Source organism: Corvus cornix, chromosome 11, assembly GCF_000738735.6.
Source record: "Corvus cornix cornix isolate S_Up_H32 chromosome 11, ASM73873v5, whole genome shotgun sequence".
NCBI classification, from domain to species: domain Eukaryota; kingdom Metazoa; phylum Chordata; class Aves; order Passeriformes; family Corvidae; genus Corvus; species Corvus cornix.
Genome location: NC_046341.1, coordinates 4,906,641 through 4,930,855, shown reverse-complemented (window position 1 = coordinate 4,930,855; position 24,215 = coordinate 4,906,641). Strand labels below are relative to the sequence as shown.

The 24,215-nt window shown below is 40.0% G+C and overlaps 1 protein-coding gene across 1 annotated transcript in view; it reads left to right on the top strand.

The window, feature by feature from the left end:
* The window catches only part of CDYL2 (chromodomain Y like 2), a 59,691-nt gene that overhangs the window by 29,927 nt on the left and 5,549 nt on the right, over positions 1–24,215 (top strand). Inside the window, exons 2-6 of the mRNA XM_039558233.1 lie at positions 442–1,036; positions 10,266–10,483; positions 17,315–17,487; positions 22,056–22,266; positions 22,975–23,118. Of these exons, the coding sequence (XP_039414167.1) occupies positions 442–1,036; positions 10,266–10,483; positions 17,315–17,487; positions 22,056–22,266; positions 22,975–23,118 (1,341 nt within the window). The remainder of the gene's footprint in view (positions 1–441; positions 1,037–10,265; positions 10,484–17,314; positions 17,488–22,055; positions 22,267–22,974; positions 23,119–24,215) is intronic.

The window sequence follows — 24,215 nt, the reverse complement described above, 5'->3', positions numbered from 1 at the left end:
AATACTGCAATTTGTCGTCATCAGTTCTCTGTTCAAGGTAGTTTCAAGATACAAAGAGGACTGGGGAAGCTTATAGGGACATAATACGTGTGGATTCAGGAGAATGATCAGTAACTAACAAAGCAGCAAAAAAACCTTTCTTTGGCTCTTTGAAACAAGACATAGCTAAGGAATATAACAGTAATAGTCTCATTTTGCAACCAGATTTTCAAAGAAATTGTGCTTTTATTGATGATCTCAGACTCTCTCTTGTTTCTTCACATTGGAGCTACTGCAAGTGCCCAGATCAGATTTGAGGATGTGTTTACATCTCTTTTAATGTTTTCAGAAGGGGCAGTGGCCTTGCTGTCAAAATACTACTGGGGCTCTGCATTTCGCTCCTGTACTGCCAGGTCTGTTCATGGGCATTCTTTCTAATACAGTTTTGGTTTTTCCTTTTAGGTAGAGAGGATTGTAGACAAAAGGAAGAACAAGAAGGGCAAATGGGAGTATCTTATCAGGTGGAAAGGCTACGGGAGCAATGAAGACACCTGGGAACCTGAACATCACCTACTCCATTGTGAGGAATTTATTGATGAGTTCAATAGACTACATGTTACCAGAGAAAAGCGATCCAGGCATGGGAAACAGGCCAGTGCACCAAAATTATTGCGGGAAAGCCGAGGGTCATCTGTTGAGAAAATATCACATAGACCTTCTGAATCTGGGAAGTCTAAAGGATCAACACACAAAAGGAAGAGAATTAATCCATCTCATCAAAAACAGAAACGAGGATATGCAGCAAAGCCAGGATCTGCAAATGACAGGGCTGCTAAAACTGTTACTTACCGAACTACTCCCAGCGGTTTACAGATCATGCCACTGAAAAAGCCACATAATGGTCTGCAGAATGGAGATGGCAGCCATGAGAAAGATTCTAGACATTTTGGGAATGGCTCACAGCAGCAAAACGTGGATTTAAATGATCACGAAGGAGAACAAAACTTGCCCAGTGTGTTGGAAGTCGGTAGCGATTCCCCTGTTGTGAATGGAATTGGTATGTGATTTAAACAACTCCTCTTTGCGGGAGGGGGGTGTTAATTGCAGCAACTGCAAGTACGGCCCAAAATGGAAAATTTGGAAAAATTGTTGTCACACAAGTGATATGGTGAGAAGCACACAAACAAATTCCACACTTTCTCCATATATTATAGACTTTTTTTATCATTTGGCTTCTCTCTTTCCTTTTCCCATAGAATGACACGAAGCAGTGTGGGGTCTGTCACGTGCCTTTGCAGTGTACATCCCTATGGGAAATGAGGATAGGGCAGGGAGTAGGAATGACAACTTATACATACAGTAGGTATGTATAAGGCTGCAGCTCTGGGTGTGTGTATCACCACATAACAAATCACTACTCGGTTAGGTGTGCTCAAACGCAGTGGTCTAGAGAAACCAGAATTATTTTAGAATACCACTCTTGCTAAAGTGCCCTGGTAAGTATGGCTGAATAAGATTCAAGTTCTCAGTATCAATGCTTGTCATAGTCAGGAACACTCAGAACAGCCAGGTCCTTGTCTCTGACAGTGACTGGACACATCAAAAGTCGTAAGACCTTTAGAGGAAGGTACAAACAGTCTTGAAGTGAACAAGAAGATATAGGAGAAATTTCTCTCTAATCCTCATAGTTACTCACTGGCTTAGTTCTCAAAGAATAAGGTTTATATTCTCTATAAAAACTATTCAGCTTAATGGAAATTAAATAGCTTCTCATTATCTATATATGTCCAATCTTTTTGGTTTGTTTGTTTTTAATCCTACCAAATTTATAGCCTGTCTCGGTTTCAAGACAAATTTCAGGAGAAAACGCCCTGGAATGAGCATTTCCACTACGGAGAAAGCGCTTAAATAACTCCCTTTTCTACTGCCAATGAGAGAAATGGATACCGGGGGGTGAACATGAAAAAAAAAAACCTGTTTTTTAACAAAAAAAATTGAATAAATGCTAGATATTGAAATTGAGGAACCTTACCCCTTCCCCCCCCCCCCCCCCAGAAACCCAGTAACAGTCTTCTCTTGCCTGCAGGTACTTTCCCCTTTGTGTAGTTACAGTCGCAGCCGGCAGGGGCGCTGGTGGCTTCCCGGCCGGGCAGGGCAGGTGCGATGACTCCCCCTCGGCTGCAGGGGGCGCTGTGGCGTGAGTGCGGCCGTCTCTCTCCACATGGCACAGCTGGCAGATGGGATGGAGAAAAGGCTTTCTTTACGAGCCCCCAGCGGCAGCCGATCCTGGTGCCCCCTCTGGACAGCAACAGGAGCTGTAGCAGGGACCTCAGGAGAAGCAAGCTGGAGCAGCAGGACCTCCTGGCAGGCAGGGGGTGAAAGCTAGAGTCTAGCACAAACCCAAAGCGATGGCAGTGGTATGTCAGGGGTTGGGCAGCAGCAGCCTGGCTCCTGAACACAGTAGGGAAGAGGCTCCCTGGGATTTCTCACAGGGGCGGGCTGTGTGGAGGGTGGGGGGGCAGCCCCCCGGTGAGAAAACAGGGGTGTTCCTGGGTCCTGGCGGGCACGCACTGGCTTTGGGCTTCCTGACAGCAGAGCAGCAAAAGAAGCCAAGCCAAGAAGCTCAGTCACAGTGTCAAAAAAAAATAAAAAAGAAGAAAGCAAAATGCGCAGAAACAGCAGGATCCCTGGTCAGAGATACCAGACACAGTCGAACAGCCTGCACCAAAAAGAAAGGGGCCACCTCTCACCCTGCCCCCAGCTCCCTCTGGAAGCCCCGGCCGGGCTCCCATTCATCGAGATAGCCCTAGAGCCAGGGAGGATGGCGGGTGGGGCAGGAACAGCAGCCACTCCAGGCACAAACAAAACAAAACAGATCAAAACCCCCAAAAATGGTAGGGGATAATAAACCATCCATAAGAAACAGCCTCAATGGTGTTTTGTGACAGTAATTTCCAGGAGTTAACAATAAGATGCACATTTTATTTGATCAGGTTTTGGGATTTTGTTGGGGGGGAGTTGACCTTTACTGTCACTGAATAGCCTCCCATCCCTCTATGAAGGGATGAAGTGGAGGATGCCATGTCACTCAGAAGGCAGTCCCACCCTTTTCAGATTTCCTACCACATGGAAGACTTTACTGGTTCCTGAGAGTTTTGAGTATCCTCTTGTGCCATTGCTGTGGGGGGGTGGTTTTAATACCTTTTAAAAACGGCAGGAGCTGTTCCAAGTGATTTCCGACTGCTTACTGATACAGTGACGATAGAACTTTGGAGAATTACTTTTTCTGCTCTTACACACTGCATAAAGGTTTTCATTGACTGATCCACAGTTGCTCTTGGGTTTCTTTTCCTTCCTTGTTCCAGTTAATTTAGAACACAGCTTTATGTATGATCCCTTTCACTATGCATTTAATCTGCTTTACGGTTGCCAATTCACCTTTTGATTCAGTGAAGCTCTTCAAAATCTTTCCTAGTTTTCACTCTACTTATTTTGTATTGCTTTCAAATTTTCCTCTCATATTTCTCTTCCCAGTTCATTAATACATACATTAAATAAACTAATCCTTCTGCAGGTCCTTGGGACAGCCAACTTGACATGATGAAAAGTAACCATTTGTTCCAATTATTTATTTTTATTAGCTACTTTCTATAGCCCATGATAGTACTCATTTCCTTAACAGCTTCTGGTGAATTGCCCTGCCAAAAACTTTTCAGAAGTCAACATAAATTATATCACCCCGCTTTCCATTTTCCACCCTACTGGCAACCTGGCAAATGCTCCTTGATTTGGGAAGGAGAACTGACCTTGCCCAGTCTTACTGGCTATATGTGATAGCTACTGGGATCTTTCAAACCAGGCATCAAATATACTATTAAAAACTCCCAAACCAGCAAAATACATGGTCAGATTTAAATGCATTAGTACTCCTGATGATGTCAATGATATTTAAAGTGAAAGCACTTAAAAGTGTATTTTGGCTTTTGAATTTTGTGGAGTTTGAGCTCATGTAAGAATGCCTAAAAAGTTACCTGCTTCTTTAAGACAACTTACATATCTAATTACAGATGTGTATAAAGTTTTGGGGTCTTTTTTTACTGTTTCTAATGAAGTTTTTAAAATTATTTATTTTACATTATTTGTAGGGAAGTTCTGATACAAAATGTATCTTTGAAATGCATCAATTCCCATATTCTAGAATATTTTGTTTAATGAAGAGCTAAAGGGTCACAAAAAACTGTAAGGTCAAATGAGCCTTTCCTTTGTCCCCACAAGAGCTAAGGAATGGCCTCCAGCGCTCCTGATTAAATAATCCCTGTCAGAGAGCTCTAGTTCTGTGGAAAGCTTCTTTGCCTGAGCAGCCAGGTGTTCTCTCCTGGCCCAAGAGCTGATCTCTGCAGCTCCTTTCAAACAGTTCTTTATGATGGCTTTTGCATTCTCCAAATCCATCACTTGTGTTCTGTATTTTGCTCCCCTTGCATTCTGTGGGCAAAAGTAAGAGATCTTTAAATCTCTGCCTGGTTCTTTTCTGAAAAGCCCATACTCAGCAGCACTGCCAAGGTCAGAAATCCCTCGAGTCCTGCTGTGTGATACTCAGCACATGCAGAGTGGAGAAAACTACAAAGAGGAGAGATGAGACTGCCAGAGTAAGAGAAAACAAACTGGTGAAGAAGGGTCAAAATGAAATTACTAGGTTTTTTCTTAATATTGCCCTGAAAGCTTGAGAGAAGCCACATTTCTGATACAGGGGTCTGAAATGTCAAGTGGAAGAAACTTGCACTACTCTTCACCAAGTCCAACAATTTCCTTAACTCGCTCAGTATTCACACTCGCATAGAGGATGCCAGTGTGATTCTGCCCTGTGTCCCATTATTATCACAGAAACCCACTCTAATTGGGATCAATGCCACACTAAAACCAGGCTGAAATTTTACAAATTACAAATGAAGAAAGTTTCAGAGAAAAATGTCCGATTTGTTGAATAACAGAAATTTTGTTCCAAACATTTTGGGTTTCAAAACTTTCTCCAAATCTGAGCCAAGGTCCTAAGGCTATGTCCCTGGGGACTGGGAGCAGTGTGGCAGTCTGCTTGGCAGGACTCCCACGTTTAGCTTGGAGGCAGCTAGCTATGCCAGAGGTTTCAGGCAGTCTGCCACTGAGTCTGGAAGTTGAAAGTCTGGCATGCCCCTTCAGCACTTGCAGGGCTCGCAGGCACTAGATGTGGAACAAAGAGGGAGCTTGGAGGACCTGGTTTGGCTCCCAGAAGCTGTGGCTCCTGGGCGGCCCTGTTCAGAATCTGAGGAAGCAGACATTTATGTCAGCTTTGAGATTGCCTGTATGGAACCCAAATGAATGTCAGACTCATTTCACAGCTAAGTGTAAGACTGCACAGAAAATATAGAAATTTTAGGTTTGTCTTGAGATGAAGCCTAGATTTGGAAAAGTCACAAATTCCATGCAATTTGAAAACCCAGCTGTAGGCCCAGCTCTGCTACCAGTGTCGGCCTATGCTGAAGGTCTCCAAAACCCACCAACCTGAACCAGTATTGTTTCATATTATAATAATGTTTAACCACCAGTGCATTGAACCAAGCAATATAGATAGTAATGTTTAAACTAGAAGTAATCAAATAATAGTTATTTTGTTTGTCTGTCCATGCCAGTTCTGTTCAAACAAATAACAGCTATTTGAAAACCAGCTTTTGATGACTCCTTGAATGAATTGCCACCAGTCTGTTTGGTTTTGTGTATAAATCCACTTGGGTACAAGTGTTTCTTCAACCTCTAGACAAAAATCCCACCAGGAAGCTCTTTACCCCAGAAGGATGAGTGTGTACCTACAGGTGTGTGCACAAAATGATCAGTGCACCCCACTGGAAGCCTGGGACCTTGTGGAAGTTAGGACAGATCTTTAATACCAAAAACTGTCTTCTACCTTCTATATGTCCTGCCATAAGGAGAACAGAATCATCTTTACTGACAGTTATTTAAGGGTCTGCAAATTGGAAAATATTGAAAAACTCTGTGAAGAACATCCATTGATGCTCCCAGAAGCTAACAATACTGTTCTTTCTGATTATATTTGTTGTCTTCTGTTATTACATTTCTGTTTCTCTCCAGATACTGTAATTGAGAGTGATTGTTTTGTGAAGTTTCTTGACAGAATCAAAAAACATCCCCTTTTAATTTTCTCTTTCCTTTTTCTACATCGCTCTATTTCTGTACCATCTGCTGAAGAACTTCTGCCTGTCATGTATCACTAACCACTGTTTTTCTCCATTATGAAAATCTTTGTAGTCTCATGGTGTCCTTGATTTAAATACTCTCTGTGACTTAGTCACTGCTTCCTCTTGGTTTTTTAGCTTATTCTGTTTTATTTATTCTGAAAGAATACTGGCAGTAAAAGACAAGCAAACATGCTTGCTCTCTCAGTTTGGATAAAAACTCATTGCTTTTAGATATCTTACAGATGCTCCCTTAGTTGGAGAAGTCTGAAATTATTAGTAAATTATCAACAGAACACAGCTTTTAAGTATGTACAGTATTAACCACTACCCACAAGAAAGACAGAAAAGAGGCAGTTAAAGGCTATGGGGAAGACTGAGGAATGCCAAGCTCCTTTACCAGGGAGAGTGAGGGAGCATGGCTTAGTTCACCTAGAAAAATTAAAGCCTCAGCTCCATCATCCTTTCCATTCAGCATAAATGCATACTGCTAACAAAAGCAGCAGTCCAGCTCTCCTTCCCATGACACCCTAATCGGTATTCCCATCCCTCCCTCTGCACCAGTTTTAGTACTCGAGGCTACAAGGTGAACCTGATCTGTTTGAAAATTAACCAGTTTTGCAGGGTGAGTTTTCAGCCAGAGCAGATCACCAGGCCAATTCATGGTGTGGCTGCTCATACCAGTACTGGGTTTGCTGTGGGGGGTGGTGGCAAAGGGACTGCACCATTAAACTGGTTCTGTTGGAACACTCAGAAAAGATGTATCTGGAAATAACAGTAGCTTGAGGTGTCCTCTACCAGTGGGCAGAAGCAGTGGAAGGAGTTGTGGAGCTCCGAGTCCCCCAAAGCACTGAGGGTCAGTCCCATCTTTCCTCTCTTTCCTTTCCCGCTATTTGTCTGCCTCAGATTTTAGAATACAATTTTCTAATGAGTTTTCTGCAATGCTTGGTAGAATGGAGCCCCAGTCTCAGACCCTTTGGCACTGGTGGAGTAATGTAGAAGATGCAGGGGTGGGCAGCTAAAATGAAGAGGAATAAAAGAGGCTTCAGTTACGAGAGGGGGTGGCTGAGGGGGGAGCATGATCAAAGTTTACAAAATCATCAAGGCCTCAGCTATACTAAATGCAGAACTGTTGCTCCTGAAATCCCTTGATAGCAGAACTAGGGACCACTCACTGAAACTGGTGGAACATCAGATAAAAGCACAGATGAAAGAAAATTCTTCTCTGTGTAGTGGCTACCCAACTTCTCAAACTTATACCACAGGAAGCTGTGGAGACAGACAGTATCAACAGGCTCAGAAGGGGATTAGAGAAATCCATGAAAAGGTCCACAAGCAAACACCGAAGGAAACAGGAGGGATGAGCCCTCTCGTATTTCTATACAACACTTAGGGATGATACTATGGGAAAGGCCTGCAGAAAGCAACCAAGCTCACATTTTCTCCTTAAATAGCGTCCTTTACTGCCATTCTTGGAGAAGGATTACTGCATGCAGCAGTGGCCTGGGAGTATCTTAGATCCCCTTAAAAAAAAATTGAAGCTTCTTAAAAATATAAATGTTAGTTTAGGTATTCCACAAGTTCTACTGCTGATTAAACACAAAGTAATAATTAAATTCCCAGTAAAGGAAAGAGTATTTTCTCCCATTCTGTTTTCTTTTTGTACTTAGACTAAGCATCAAACACTTACTTACTATTAAGACAGTAAACCACACTTAGATGTAGCTAAAGCTTCCTTAGTTAATTTGTGGCATCCTTAATTTGTTTCATGTGGAGTATAAATTGCTTTGAGTCTTTGAATGTCTCTTTTTGCCTGTCACAGTTATTTTTCACCTTGACATACTCAGGTGCTGCTCCCCTTGTGTGCATTGAGCAGGTGCTGACTATTGACCCTCATGCAGGGACAATCCCAGTGGCTCCAGTGGCTCCAGAGCAAACCTTCAGAAGCTCCACCACCTCCATGCAGCAGAATTGGCCTGGTTCCACATCAGTGTTGTCTTTGGAGTGTGCTGATCATTTTCTCCAGTTTATCGGATTAAACAAGATTACAGGGATGCACTGGAGACACGGAAACAACAAGCTATTCACTATATATTGTTCTGTTAATGATCCACTTTTGGAAATGGCACTTTTTCATTTATGTTTCTCTCATATTTAATTTAGATCTTTCCTCTGGTTAAATTTCTTTCAGCTGGCTTCTAGATACTTAAAATACTGTGATAAACTCTATAGATTTTAACATCATATATTCATTTACAAACTGAATACATAAAGAAGAATAAAACCAAAAAAATTACTGTGAGGCTTTTTGTTGAGCTGGATTATATGAGTGAATTAATCTTCTACTATTCTCTATACCATCTGTATTTAAAATAGATGTGGCATAATCTTCCACTCTAGGTAGATAATCAGTACAGTTAGTCTGACACACCTTGCACTCAATGGGCATTTGTGCCTCTGATTTTATAAGTTCTTCACACTTTTTTGGGAGTTTGCAATCACCACAATTCAGTAGCTTATTGCTGGTTAAGCACTGAATAGATAAAAATGCAATATTTAATAGCCTGCCTCAGTCAAATAGTTAATTTGTTTCAGCACATTATTCCTAATGACACTGGTGTTCCATTAGTAATTTCACAAGTTGATTTCTGTTTGTAAGTATACATGTCAAAATAGACGCAGTAGCAAAATCTTAGGAAAAAGAAGAAACATGCCATAGGAAATTATTCATAACATTTAAATTTCAGGCACATGGTAACTTCTACCCTTGTAGACACTTTTTGTCAAGAAAACAAATTTCCAACTCTCCTGGTTTCAAATTACTTTTTTTAAAGTGATGATCTAATGGCATTTGCCGATGTTTGCATTGCACCAGGTAAATCCTCCGTTCAGTATAACCCAGGCAATGCTTTAGATGGTATCTCTTAATTCAACAACAAAAAAGAGTTTTCTGATTGACTGAACAGACTCCTGGGCAAAGGTGGATCCCTGTGTGTAGATGTGTGAGTACCCACATGCACACACCACATGAGACCCAGTCACACACTGCTGAGTGCTGGCTGTATTTTCACATCCCATCTCCTAACTGCAGTGCACATACAGGATTTCACACACTGTGAACAATTCCACAGGCCACTGCCAACTGTGAGGTGTCAGACAGATCAGTTACCTACGTAAGCATCGAGCTGAAACATAGCTAATCCAAAATGAGGGTAAGTGATTTTGGTTTAGAGTCATCTGTCATGAATTCACTGTTCAATTCTATTCCAACAGAGCATTTCTAATTGAATGGTGGGCACTTAAACTATAAAATTTAAATCTGTGTTCTAATATTCATGTCATCTGCCCTTTAAAAATTCCTGGCTATTTGAAACCAGGAGCTGGAACAGGTCAGCTTTGGCAGGAGTAAAGAACAGAACAAACAAAGGTGTTTTCATTCAGCTCTCTCTTGGCCTTTCTTAAAAATGGTGCATTGTGGGCTGGTGTCTATTTAAACACAAACCAGTGACTTTAATTCTGTCCCTCAACAACCTGTCTCTGCTTTATTTTTAATGGCGATGGTGTGAAACATCTGTAATTAGAAAAGGATTATTGCATACAAATCTTGTAAAGCTCCTTCAACCCCCCTGCTCAGCACTGTTACCAATCATCCCCTGTTGCCTATTACAGAAACACTGTAACCATCAGCAAAGGAATGGTTTGCAGTTCATACACAGTATAAGTCAGAATAAACTGTCTTTTGAAACTGACTTACTATTACTCTCACTTGTTTTTAAGGAGGAATTACATCTTTCTCATAGTTCTTCTCTTTCCCTACTGCTGGATACTCTCCAAAATGGCATCAGTTCCTTGGGTCTAGAGGTTGTCTGATCAGAGAACAAAAAGTTCTGCACATTGGAGTACAGAATAAGAACAATGGCTTGAGGCCACATTTGACTAGCCAGACACATTTTTTATTTATCTCACTGTATTTTATTGTTGTTGTTGAAACTAATAGAGAGTATCGCTCCACTTTTTTGATGGTATAGAGGTAATTATGCTTTGATTCTTTCCATCTGCAAGGTTCTTCTCTGGCCAATGGAAGCTTGAATCTACACAGCACTGTGAAAAGGAAACTTGATGGAGAGAAAGATTATGTCTTCGATAAGAGACTGAGATACAGTGTGCGACAAAACGAAAGTAACTGCCGCTTCAGGGACATTGTAGTCCGGAAAGAAGATGGTTTCACACATATTTTGCTGTCAAGTCAGACTTCAGAGAACAATGCACTGACCCCAGAGGTAAGTATTTAGCCCTAAAAGCCAAAGAAAGCCATCCTAATGTGTGGGTAATCTTGCAAACACTGCACTTGAATTCAATTTTATGTATTTTTTTTCCTAATTTATGATTTTAGAAAATAAATCTAGAGTACAGACATATCTAACTTTTTTACACTTGGAATTCCTATCCAAAAGAATGCAATGGAAATTAAATTTTAATTCACATCTGACAAAAAAAAATTAACGAAAGAAATGGCAGAATCAGTATTTCCAGCATGGAGTTGTGTGAAGCAGCTTTTCACATGTTGAAGTTACTGATATTTACTATCCTTAGGAGAAATCTGGTCTTTCTGCTTTTACTAATTTAAATAGTGCTCCAGTTGTATACAGAGAATTTCAGTTTATATCCTGAGACAGCCGTTCTAAATTCTATCTTGATCTCTAATTACTTTTTCTCTGAATCACTGTATGAGTCCTTATTTTTGAAATCCTAATCAATTAGGGGCTCTATCCTCAGCTGAATTGCATAAAATCATACCACATATAAAAGATATTAATGAATTCCCTTGTTCCAAACATAAAGGCAGACTCAGACTTGCAGCTTGTACTTCCCCAGTACATACATGGATCACTGGAAGGGTTGAGGAGCTTTTCCTTCCATTCCCTGTGGCTGCAATGCCTTCTTATACCATTCCCATGTTAGAAGAAAAGGGGTGTCCATAAGTGCTTGCATCAGGGTGGATGTCCTGGAGAGAAGAAAGCATGCCTGAGCCCCGTTCCACGTGGGCAGTAATGGCCTGATGGACAGGGCTGCCTCAGATCACAGAGGGAACACCAGGAGCTGCCTCCCAGCACCAGTCTGGCCTGTCTGAGCAGCCTGCAGGCAGAGTTCCTCCAAGGGCTGCCCTCACTGAGGAGATCTCGGCCTTTTCTGCCCCCAGACACTCCAGCACAGCTCCGTCCTACACAGCAACTTCAAGACTGTGTGAAATTCCAGTTTGAGCACCACCTGAGGGAAGAGTAGATTGTAGCTTTGAGGAATCATTTTATTCAATAAGAAAATGAGTAACTTTGAAGTTAATTACTTACAACTGGCAGGTATGATGAGTCCCCTTCCCAAATGCACACGTACACGTGGGCAGTAATACACTGAGTGATATTAAATGGCTAAAACTGATGGTACATAACATTTATCACTCCTGGTTTTTAAACTACCAAATATTTAGAAGGACTATCTTGGTAATTACCACAGAACACCAAACACTCACTTTTAACACTAATTCCTTAAAATGCATTAGATTGCATCAAATCCATCATTCCATCTCTGTCTTAATTACCACTAATTGACACTGCAGGTAATTTAAGTGAAGGAGCTCAAGGGCCTGAAAAAATGTAAAATCATGGACTTACTGTGTTCAGTCAGAACAGACATACATTTACATTTCTGGCTGTACTGTTCCACATCAGTAGTGTTCAGGTGCTCTAACCAGGGGATTAATTCAGGCTCTTTGGATCTGCCAAACCAATCAATTTCATCCTTTGAAAGTTTTCAATATGTCAGGAACCCACCTCTGTGGAAGAATAAGTGATAAGCATGTAATAGTCCTCTCCCTGCATCACCAGTGTAGACTATTTCTAGAACCTTTATTGAAGCTCACTTGAAAACCAGGAAATACATTTTAGAAAACCACTTTACTGACCAGGATGGTCAGGAATTAATCAGGTAATGAGTTCTCCTCATGGAGATTGTCTGTTTAAACCTCATCCAGGCCAAGAGCAATCACAGGCTCTTGCCCTTGGAAGACTCATGGCTGCAAATGTGAAACGGCTTCTTTGGCCTCAGTCCAGGCTGCTGCCCATGATCATTCACACCACAAAATCCAGCACCTCCAGGATTGGCAATTTCACATTCTTGCTGGCAATTACAGCAAAAACCCCAGGAACTGAAAGGAGGAATGTGTTGAATGACTTGTCCCTGCAGTTTGTCACCCCTAGCCATAGGTGAGACAAACTGATAAAAGTGTTTTAGGGAGGTTTAGAACATTTTCAGTTTTGATGCCTTTTATTCCCAGTGAATAGAAAAACACAATTCCTACAAAATGAAGAAAGTGTGTTTCATTTTGTGTAAAGAAATGCTAACTTCAAGCTTTATTAAACATTCAGTAAATTATGTTTGCCAAATAGCAAATGAATCATTTATTCAGAGCAGGTCTACTTGAAGTGGCTAAATAGTGGCCTGGTTATACCCAGCCATCTACATTAAAAAAAGAAAAGGTGTGCACTGCAAACAATCATTTTAAACTTTTAAACTTAAGCTTATACAAAATTCCTCTCACCCCTCAACAGCTCTGTTTCCCTTTGTGCTTTATCGGACTCTTCAGATGAAATTTATTAGTTGTGTTCAACCATTGGCCTCTGATATTTATGCCAATTTGATTAAAATGACAAAGAACTTATTTATGCCCAAAAAAATATGAAAGTCTAGAGAAGCCTACCTGACTCTTCATCCTGTGTTGTTGGTAACCCCATTTTTGCAGGTGATTTTAGCATGAAATGTGCCAATGCTCTTTCCAGCAGCCTTTGAACTTATTGAAGTTGGCTCAGTGCCTCTTCAGTAATTGAGTTTTTTCTACAAAAATGTTCAGGGCACTATAGAAATTCTTTCTTATTTTTTACAAGAGCTTATAAAACTTCCAAGACAGTGTCATGAAACAGTACAGCTTATACTTATTTCAGTATCTTAGGCTTGCTACTTTTAAAATTTGTTTTTTAAATATATTTGTGAAATATTTCACCATTTTAAAATCCTTTAAGGCATTTCTTCTTGCGGGACTTTTGCTGCTTCTGAAGCTCTTTCTCCAGTGATGCTGCTGCTGTTTTAACTCAGCACATCTCAAGGATCCAAATTCTGTTTCAAACTAAATGGACCCATCTGCTGTTTTTATTTAACACTACTAACAGAGCTAGGAGTTAATATTCCCCTGAATTAAAAGCAAAACATTCCCTAAAAAGCCAGAGTTTCCATCGAGGAGTGACAAAAGTACCTCAAGTACTTTCTCATACACAAGAATCAGGTTTCAAATTTCTGGCCATGTGAATTACAGGGTTTAAAGTTCTGCCAGGTGCATTTTGGAGCAGTGGTTTGCTTCACTTTTCCTAACTTAGAAATAATAAAAAAGAGGCAGGTACAAGTTTATTGTTCTCTCTGGTTCTGCTGTCATACAACAGTAAATTGTGGGTTTGGGCCAGTGCTTGTGCCTTCAGCTCTAGAGGTTCCCAAGTCCTTTAGGTGCTGGACAGAATGGACTTGGAATCTGTTTGCACAGGCAGTAACACAGTTTATTTATGTAAAAAGGCACAAGTGGGGAAGAGGTTCTAAGAACAATGGAATGGCTTTAAAATTTGGATTTATGGTAATATTTACAGAATAATTACCTTTAAGAAGGTGAGCCCTCAGAGACTCAGAGAAGTTAAATTTTTTAACTAGTGCTTCTATTTGTGTGAATAAGACTTCTGTTCAGGATACTTTGTGTAATTATTTATGTATAAATTCCCAGCTCTTTGATTTTCCCAGAATGTAACAAGATGGAAAGCAAAGGGCACCAAATGCCTTTAGAAATTTCCTTCATCCAGCAAAGGGCCCTAAAATAAGCTCTTAGAAGTTTAATGAAGTTTTTAACTGGTTCATGTTTATTTTGCAAAACAAGATGTCCTGTTCAAAAATGAACCAGATTATTTTCTTGAGAGGATTAAAAATATAAGCAACTTCTGAGAAGGTGATAATTTTATTATATATTTATGTTTCAATAAAACAGTAAGTGAAGCAGTAGGCCTGTTCTAAATTTACAGTCCAATCAACTATCATAACCTAAATAACTGGCCCATACTGTTCTGTAAATACTTCCTCAGAAATTTTCATCAAATGCATTCAAATAGAAATACTGTCCCCACAACTGAAAATTACCTAAAAGGCCATAAAAAAGCTAATTAATAAAAGCATGGACCTGGAGAATATTGCTAAGGAGCTCTGGAAATAGTAGTATTAGATCTGGTCCACTAGAGAAAATAAAATTTAATTGGACAAATGCCATAGTTATAGCAAAATGGGGAAAGGTTTAAGGACTATGGAAGAAAGAAAAAGAATATGGAACTGACAAAGGAATGTAACTAAAGACAGGCTGTATCTCTGTATTTGAGAACTGAATTCGTCACCACAGTAAATAGAAATTTGTCCTTAAAAACAGAGCAGTTCTGAACTAAAATTATAATTACTTTACAGTACTTCAATTTAAAACACACTTTGGCAACCCGGCAGACAAACCAGCTCTTTTATCATTATTTTCCTGTTTGTAGCTTCCCTGTAATCCTAGAAATAGCAGAGAGAAGTACCCATCCCCACATAACCCATAACCCATGGGGAAAGCCGAGGCTCCCAGAAGCAGCAGTGAACAGCAGTTGCTGTAACCAGGCTGAGTGACAAGGGGAGCCAGGGAATTTTGCACTGCACCAGCAAAGGAACCATGGCATAGACCAAGGGAGTGAGAATTGACTTGGCTGTCATTGCTGGATTCCAGTGAGCCTCCAAGCGCCTTTGGATGATAAAGTTAATGACAAACTTTGAGCTGCTTAGAAGAAAACATACATTTGGGAGTCTGAAAATGCTGATACATAATGGTTTCCTGGTTTCTTTTGATAGAAACAAGTGGAGCAGTTGAACTAAATTTCCCCTCCTGCTCAAAAATAGTAACCAAAGCCTTCCCACTTTCAACCATATCAGAAATTGACTCAATAACAGACTTTCAATGTCATCCTCTCCAGAACACTGAAAAACAGTGATGGCAGAATATTTGGTTTTTTCCCATAATAAGTGTAACCTCTGCTCAAAAATTTGGATGGCTTTTAGATGGCTTTAGTCATCCAGATCAGTGAGGGGTGAGATAAAAAAGAGGCAAGTTTGTAACAGTAATGATGTGTATGAAGGAGAGCACTGCTAACAGCAAGGAGGTGGCACATAGGCAAATACCACTGGAGGAAGGGGAATAATAAACTTGCTGAATGGAGTATCATGGCATCATATTTAATGCAACATTCCTCACTGGATAGAAAATGTTTGACTGGTATTCCCTAATGTTATTTATACATTCACCCTAAGAAAGAGCAGATTCTGAGATCTTCTAAAGTGAATTAAGAGGACAACATTGCATTCACATGGAACTAGGAAAACCAAAATACATATCTTTTTTTATTTGACTATCTACCACATTCTAAAGTTTCTCTTTTAACATTGAACAGAGGTTTTAGGGGTTTATCCCCTTTGTTTCCCCATTATATGTGGAGTATTGCTGTGTTTCTTCCAGCTGAGGGCTGAGACAGCCTCTGAGACTCTCAGAATGAACAGTGCTCCTAAAATTGCTGATGACATTTTTGTACCTGCATAAGAATTTCAAATACACTTCCAAATTCTGCAGCTTTTAATTACTTCACTTGCACCCACTGTCACACACTCAGTATTACAGGCATTCTGAAGTGCTCTTGCAGAAGTGAAGCATCTAAAAGTTCACCACCTGCTCTCTCATGCCCAGTCCCAGCAGCCAGTAATAATCATCTTTACACAAACCCCTAGGGAAAGCAGCACAATCCACAGGATTTCTATTAAAAGGCTACCTAGGGTGGCATCAAGAAAACTTCAGTGTTTAGGGACATTTCTTAAACAAGGCACTTTAGAGATCTAAAGAAGTTTTGGAAACAGAAAGTAGTGAACAGAAATATTCACAGGCTAAAATTCTTGGGTTTCTCTCACATGGAAACTCTATTTAAATCCCCAGCCACATTTAGCTCTCTCTTACCTAAATTTACACCAGCAGCAAATCTTTTGGTGCAAAGGAGAAAAATTTGAGTCAGCAGGACCCTGTCTATAGGAAATACTTTGACATATGGGTGTGATTAAGGATAGGGGGTGTCACACTAGATGGAATCATGGCCCCTGCAGTGAGGAGAAAATCGTTACAGAGAAAAGGGGGCTGAAATGAGTTACAGCTCACAAACCACACCCAATTGTGACCAAACAAGAAGTTACCCATCAGAAGTTTATGAAATAATATTTCCTTTTAAAAATCATTATAAAACAATTCTCTGCTCAGGTGAAAGGCCATTTTTGTACAATACCAGCAGCTCAGTTCTATACAGATTTTTATAAGGTTTGACTTATGGTGCAATTAATAGCTTGATCCATTTGTAAAACAGAGTTAAAATGTCTCTTTTTCAAGAGACTTTTTTGCTTTAACTTTTGTAAACTGTAAAAATGTCACTGACCACAGAAAAATGAGTAATATATTTGTCATGTTGATGTATATGATGTCCTCTTGTCCTGCTTTGCTCTGGTTGAAGTCATATAAACCAAAGTAGTTAAAGAACTGAAAACTGATTTTGCTTACAAGCTGTTGAGGTTAATAATAGGCTTTTGCTGTGATAAACATGTTCCCGATGATACAGTGGTGAACACTGAATGTACACAGTGAAAACAAAAAAGTGATATTTGGAATTATTAAATTGCAATCAAGTAGCATAAACTGGGTAGAATTTCCCATACAAAAAAGAACAGCCAAGTCCTAAAACGTCCTTGAGTTAATAAAGCATCAACAAAGCACTGCCAAATATAAAACATTTTGCAAACTCTCAGTGTTACCATTCTAATGATTCTAATATCATTCTATATTAAAATTATATATAATTGATGTAAGTATTAATAGTGCCCAAAATTTAAGTCTCTCAAAATCAATAAGGTTTGTAAAAATAGGGAAATGATATTGCCACGGCATGCTTGTCGAATTGTTTACTTTTCTTTATCCACAGATCATGAAGGAAGTTCGGAGAGCATTGTGCAATGCATCAGCTGATGACAGTAAACTCTTACTTCTCAGCGCAGTGGGAAGTGTATTCTGTAGTGGCCTAGATTACTCATATTTAATTGGCAGGTTATCCAATGACAGAAGAAAGGAAAGCACTAGGATTGCAGAAGCTATAAGGTGACCCAAGCTTACCTATGATCTCTAAATTATGAAATGCAGTGTGTGATTATGAAGATATTTTTCAGGTCCAAAAGTGTTGTATATTTAAATGTTGATTGCATTCTAATTATAGTCCTGCAAATTTGTTTAGTAAAAAGAAACTTGGACCTTTCCATATTAGATAAGAAAGCACATTTATTCCAGTGCTAATATCCACAGGGATTTCTTTTATTCCACTTCTCGGTATTTAATATTTCAAAGCATTCCTCAAATTCAAATACAGCTTCGTTGTTGTTTTTTCAAATTCAGTATTGCTTCATGTTCTAAAGTGGTTCCTGAAAGGCAGATCTTTTACTTGTTTTAATGTTCATCATTTTCATGAATTTCAGCCCAAATGGGAATCCATGGCTTACTCATATTCTGTTGAAATAGCACTCTGCCTCTGTATTTCAGAGCCTTACTCGAAGGGTCTCCACTCTTCTTCTTAAATTTAAATTACTTAATATATATGTAAATATAGTTTTATTTTTGTAACTAAAATGTGACTTTCCTTATATATATATCACATCACCTGAATAGAATTCCAGGGTTTATGCCATGCAGTCTGCAAATCAATCTGCACAACACATCACCAAATATTCCCTTATCCACAAGGTAGATTTTTCCAGTATAAATCAACATTATTCCACTAAAGCCAGTGGTATTTCACCAGTCTGTATCAGGAGAGGATTTGGTCCCTTTTTTTTGTCCCCCATTTCCTACAAATAATTATTATTCTTCTGAGAGCTTTAAAACTTTATGCAACAATTCTATGAAGGAATAGTAAAGATTTTTTTTTACAAGATATCTCTACTTTGGATTTATTCGTATAACATAAGATCAGGTTTAGTTATTACACAACATACATTAACCACCAATTATCTTGGTTACAACCACTGCAGATCAGTTTGGATTCTTGGTTTAAAACTTTTGAAATTCTCAAGGTAGCAATTATTTTGAAAGAATTTAAAAGATACTTCTTAAATGTAGTAAGTTACAATCTGTTTATAAGATCCTAGCTGTGCTTGAATATCATGAGTGATATTTTTTAAAAGTGAAACCTTTTGAAGGACACATCCTCATTTTATTTTTTAAATGTGAGGGGGTTTTTAACGATGTGGAACCAAAAAAAAAGTGAGGGAAGAAAATCACTGTTCTTGTTTGAAAACACAGGCACACTCACAGTCCACTAAAGATACAAATTTAATATTATTCTTGTAAAAATTGTGCAGTTAGGTATTATTATATATGCTTACATTTATTTGCACACATCTAATATACAGGTATACTTACCAATTCAACATTTAAATTAATACAAGCCAGACTGTGATAGTCAGTTTTTCCACCCTTGGACTTACAGAACACTCTTGAAATACTGGTACAATGTACTGCTCCTTGTCAAGAATGTCGGCTTCAGGCCCACTGAAAATAGATTTTTATTGTACTTCTGGAAACAATACCCTATGTTTTCCATTTAGTACTCTCTGTGCTTTCTGTGAACAAAGGACTCAACTCATGGAAAATACACTGTAATAAGAGAAGAAAAAGTGTACATTGCTTTTTCAGTGGTTTAGATGTCCTAAAACACATCCACGGATCTCTGCCTCCACTGCTTTACATCAAGGTAGACGTGTATCAAAATGAAATGGAACTCTTGGTTACCATGTGTTTCCACTTGCCAAAGCGTGGCTCTCCTATACCGGTCACAAGTTACAGCTGGAGTTTCAATCCCCATCAAGTCTCCTCTCCCATGCAGGGTTTATTCATTGGTGGTGCTGTGTCCTCGGCCACTGCCAGCGGGGTTTGCAATAAACAGATGTGTGGCACTGCAGCTCCTCTGCAGGCACTGGTCACAGATCCATCACAGATCCATCACCGATCCATGACAGACCCACCAGCCTGAGCTGCCACCATCCACACTCCCTCCCAGAGCAGGGAAAAGGCAGACAGGCTGCACAGTGTGGCCTGCAGAGCCCTGGGATCAGCACACTCCCTGGAAGGCATTCCCAGCACCGAGCTCACACCATCATCTGGGCAGCGTTGTGGCACCCAAGCCTCACCACTCTGGGTGTGCTCAGAAGAAAACAGACAAGGACAAATTTACTTGTTCAGCTTCTTTACAGCCCTGGATGTACTTAAAAGCACTGACCCAGCAGCAAGAGCCTGAAACGGTGCAGAGGTGTCTGAGCATCCCAGTGTGTGTTCGATGGTCAGCTTCCCAGATATCCTCTAGCCAAACCAGCAGCCTTCTGCAGACACATTTTCCTATCTTTAAGCATCTGGATCTACTGTGCAACAACAGCTGCAATCTGAAATCCTTTTCAAAGACTGCTTTGAATTGAAACAATTATCTTGTAGCCCAGAAACTCCATGTGTGAACTTACAGTTTGGAGACCTGGAAACGTGCCAGGTTCAGGGTAGAGAGGTGACCCACTGAAGCAACGCACCAAAGAGGAAACAAAGATAAATGTAGTGCTGGTCACTGCGGCTTCTGGAGACCAAAGGCAGGCATTTGCTCCCGTCATAATCTCCCAATATTGTAGCCTTCCACTCCATCCTATATGTAGCATGTTGCACACCCATCTGTTTTACCATCATCTGTGCTCCCCATTCTTCCCTCATGACAGAGGCTTGCTGTACCCTCTCAATGTTATCTTCCACTCTCTCCCCATCTCCAGGTCCTCCCTTCCTTGCTCACTCATATGAAGACTTCTTTCAACCTTTCCCCTCCATTAACGTGTTCTGCTTTGTTCTTCCTCCACATTATCTGTTTCCTCTCCACATCCGTAATTGCTTTTCCATATTCACTTCCAGTCCTGTTTATCACCATGATTCCTGCTTTTCTCCACAACACTGTTTTTATCTGCCTCCACATAGTCCTCAGATTTACTGCCACCATTTATCCTTAGTTTGCTTTCTTTTTACCTATCATTCATCACATCCCTGTTCCTAACTGTGGTCCTACCTGGAAGGCTTACGTAACTACTGAGGATCTCAAAATTCTGGAATTAGTGAGGTGCAATGATCCAGTCACAACTCAGTCATAAACTACCAAAGAAATAATGAGATAAGGGAACAGCATTGTTTCTGCAATGAAAATAAACCACAACTCTCCTTAACTCTGCTCTCCTCTAGACAGAAATAGGCTTGAACAGACAAAAACAATGTTCCTTATTTCACTCTCTTTGTCTTGACAGTGATCTCCTGGTTTATTACTGTGAACAGAGCTGCATCAATTCTCTATTCTCCCATGGTCAAAAATTAACTCCTTACTAGAGGACTTGAAAACCAGACTGTATTAATTGAAAATTTAATGCTGGGTCATCTCAGACTCTTTGGCCTCATTTAAAATACAGCCAGTGCCCCTGCACTTCTGCCCACCTGCCACATGGGCTCTCTAACCTGCAGGGCCCACCTGTGCTCAGGTACAGAGGCGTGGATCCTTTTGGCCTCAGTGGGAGAGCAGCAACTGATCAAAGGCCACATTTGACAAAATTTTCTTTCCTAAAATCTGTCAGCAAAGATGCACTCTGGATCTAATAAATACCCAGTGCAGGGACAGAATCTCCTCTTTTGCTTGGAATTTGATTTATCCATGTATTTTTTCTAAAGTAACTGAGCATCTCATTTTCCTCCATATACCTGCTGTGCACTGAACTGCTGGAGCCCATAATTTGCCCACAATTACACTCTTGCTTTTTTTCTAATTGGAGTAAAGGCTGTTCCATTCAACAGATGTCTTTCCACAGTTGCTGGTAGGTAACTTATTTAAAAGATCTCCTCATTGCACAGAATTTAACATATTCCAGTTCGTTCATCCAGATAAATCTGATGGCATTTAACTTCCCTGTTATTTCTCATCACATTTACTGGGGTAGTCAGGCAAGGGCATCTGCTTTGTAATGGCTTTGCTGAAGATTTTTGCAATGAAGACCCAACAGATCACTTGCCCTGTTCAGACATTTCTCTCTGTGACTCCCCTTTGCACATCTTGTTCTTTCTGCTGGTGTGCCATAAACATTGACAATCTCCCAATCCTCTGATGGGACTGGCAGTAACCTTTGACACAGAATCTTAAGAGAACTTTTTGAAAAAAATAAATATTCAGTGATCCACCTATGAGTGTCCTGTCTTTCACACTGTAATATTTCATCAGTAGCCAAACTGGGTCCATCCCAGCCAACTGTGGAGCAAACCAAGAAGTGTCATGTGTACAAACTCAGGAGCTACTGGTCCAGAAGTAAAACTAAACCCAATCAAACCTTTCTGCAAAAAGTACAACACTCAGTGCAATCCACTTAATCAGGTCATATACAACATACACAAAACTATACAATAGCCCAGGTACTCAGAAAGATTAAATAACTAAAAATAAGCAAACTTTTCCATGTGCAAACTAGGAAGTATCTTGCAGTTCTGACCTCATAAAACTGGGCATTTGTTGTGTTCTTCTGTGGTTCTAATTTGTTTTCAGATTAAGTACTTTAAACTTGGGTATTTATGTGTTACTTCTGTATTCAAGACCTTTCTTTTATTTTTTATTTTAGGGATTTTGTAAAAGCTTTTATTCAGTTTAAGAAGCCAATTGTGGTTGCTATCAACGGCCCTGCTCTGGGGTTAGGAGCTTCTATTTTACCACTCTGTGATATCGTTTGGGCAAGTGAGAAGGCTTGGTTTCAGACACCATATGCAACAATCCGACTCACTCCAGCTGGCTGCTCATCATACACATTCCCACAAATTCTGGGTGTTGCACTGGTAAGGTTTCCTACCTCAAACTGCTGAAGAACCTTTAATAAATTCCTGTTCTTCTTTCTCTCTTTAAAAAGTAAACAATTTTCTTAATTGTCTTTAATGGAAATCTGTGGAAAGTTCATCTAATCACTACCAACTTCTTATCACAAAATAACCTCAGAATTCAATGTACAACACCTGCTGTACACAAGAAAGATTGGACACAGGTTAAAAAAGCAAAGATTGTCAACATCATGGTAGAAAAGTGAAGAAATACATTAGCAGAATAACCTTGGAGAGTAGTTGTCTGCATTGTGTTAGGAGTGGGCAGAAATACAGCCAGATGCAGCTCTCTGCTCTTTAAAGATAATCCACAATGATTCCAGTAAGACTGTTTAGCTTTTACCAGTATAATAAATCAGAATTTGCCCCACAAATATTTCCTACTGGATTCCATGGCTCTCGACACAGTATCACTGACAGTTACTCCTGTAAGATCAGCAATAGAGATTCACCATGCATGCCAGCACATTTCTTTTAAATGAAACCCATGCTGTGCTCTGGCCACCTGCACAATCCTTAAATAGCTACTGAAACTCCTTTTAAAGTATTTTGCAGTATGGAAAGATACAGAAGAACATTTGTAATTTAATCATAAAAACAGCAGGCAAGTATGAGAAAAATTTTAAGGGAATTACAACCCAAGATTACCAGAATCTTTTGGTTCCACAGGCAAATGAAATGTTGTTCTGTGGGAGAAAGCTGACAGCACAGGAAGCCTGCAGCAGAGGACTGGTGTCACAAGTATTTTGGCCAACAACATTTAGCCAAGAAGTGATGCTACGAGTGAAAGAGATGGCATCCTGCAGTGCAGTGGTAAGAAATCAAACTCCTTCATTAAATGGCATTTCACAGAGGTAAGGTGCACTCCGAAGGCTCATCACATGTGGGCCCTCAGTTTCCACAACCACACCTGTGAAAGAAGGCTGACATCAGGAAACCTGGATAGGGATCAGTGAGGTTGTGTGGTTCCTCATTTTTCAGGTGCAGGGTGGGTTATTTCCTTTTCCCATCTTTACATTTATTCAATGTGAGTGGCACCTCCTTGCCCCAGATTTTGAAAGGGGCTTTTAGGACAGGTTTCCTTTATGAAGGTGTAACAGTCTGGAACTATACAACTGTACTGGGAAACCTCTGTAGGACCCGTAAGAAAACAGATTTGCCTTTCAGTTTGTCCTGGCCTACCATGTTTCAGCTGAGTCTGCCTTCTTTTCTGCACCTGCACAGTTCCTGCTGCTGCAGAATGTTCTACACAGCACCCCAGAAGGGTAGGATAGTGCCAGCTAAGCTCTGCTGTGAAGGAGAGGTGAGATCCAGACAAGAGGGATTTGAACACAGTCTGGTCACAGTGTATTATAACTTTCCTTTTGTGTACACAACAGTTGAAAGAAAATCCTTTCCTATCTTTACTTCCTAGGGGTTTTTCCCCTCAGGCAGATATACTCCTATTCTGGGCATATCCTTGTTTAAAAAACATGCAGTGAAGAAAGTGATACTGGCTGCAATAAAACTGCAGTAATTAAAGTGAAAATTGTTATCGTTTCTTGCTATATTTCCTATGCCTGAAACTGTCTCAGCATCCCTCAGTTTCATTTAAAAGATCTGCTGTAAAAGGAGGTAGAGACACAAGAGATTTTTAATTAAACAAAGTGTAGATTAGATCTCAGAGAAGACATTGAGAATGAAACTCTCTGGAAATGTAGCAGAATTTTATTTGATGATGCTGATATAACATGTATTATTTGAGTTGGGAAAACCTCTGGGCCTTACTGTGAAATCTTCCTTCCCTCACTGCTATTGGCTGCCCATGAAATTTTCTCAAGACCCTTTAGGAAAACTGGTGCTGACTTGTGGACAAAGATAAACCTCCAAAGACTTGTTCACAAACAAACCACAAAAAATACACAGGCCCC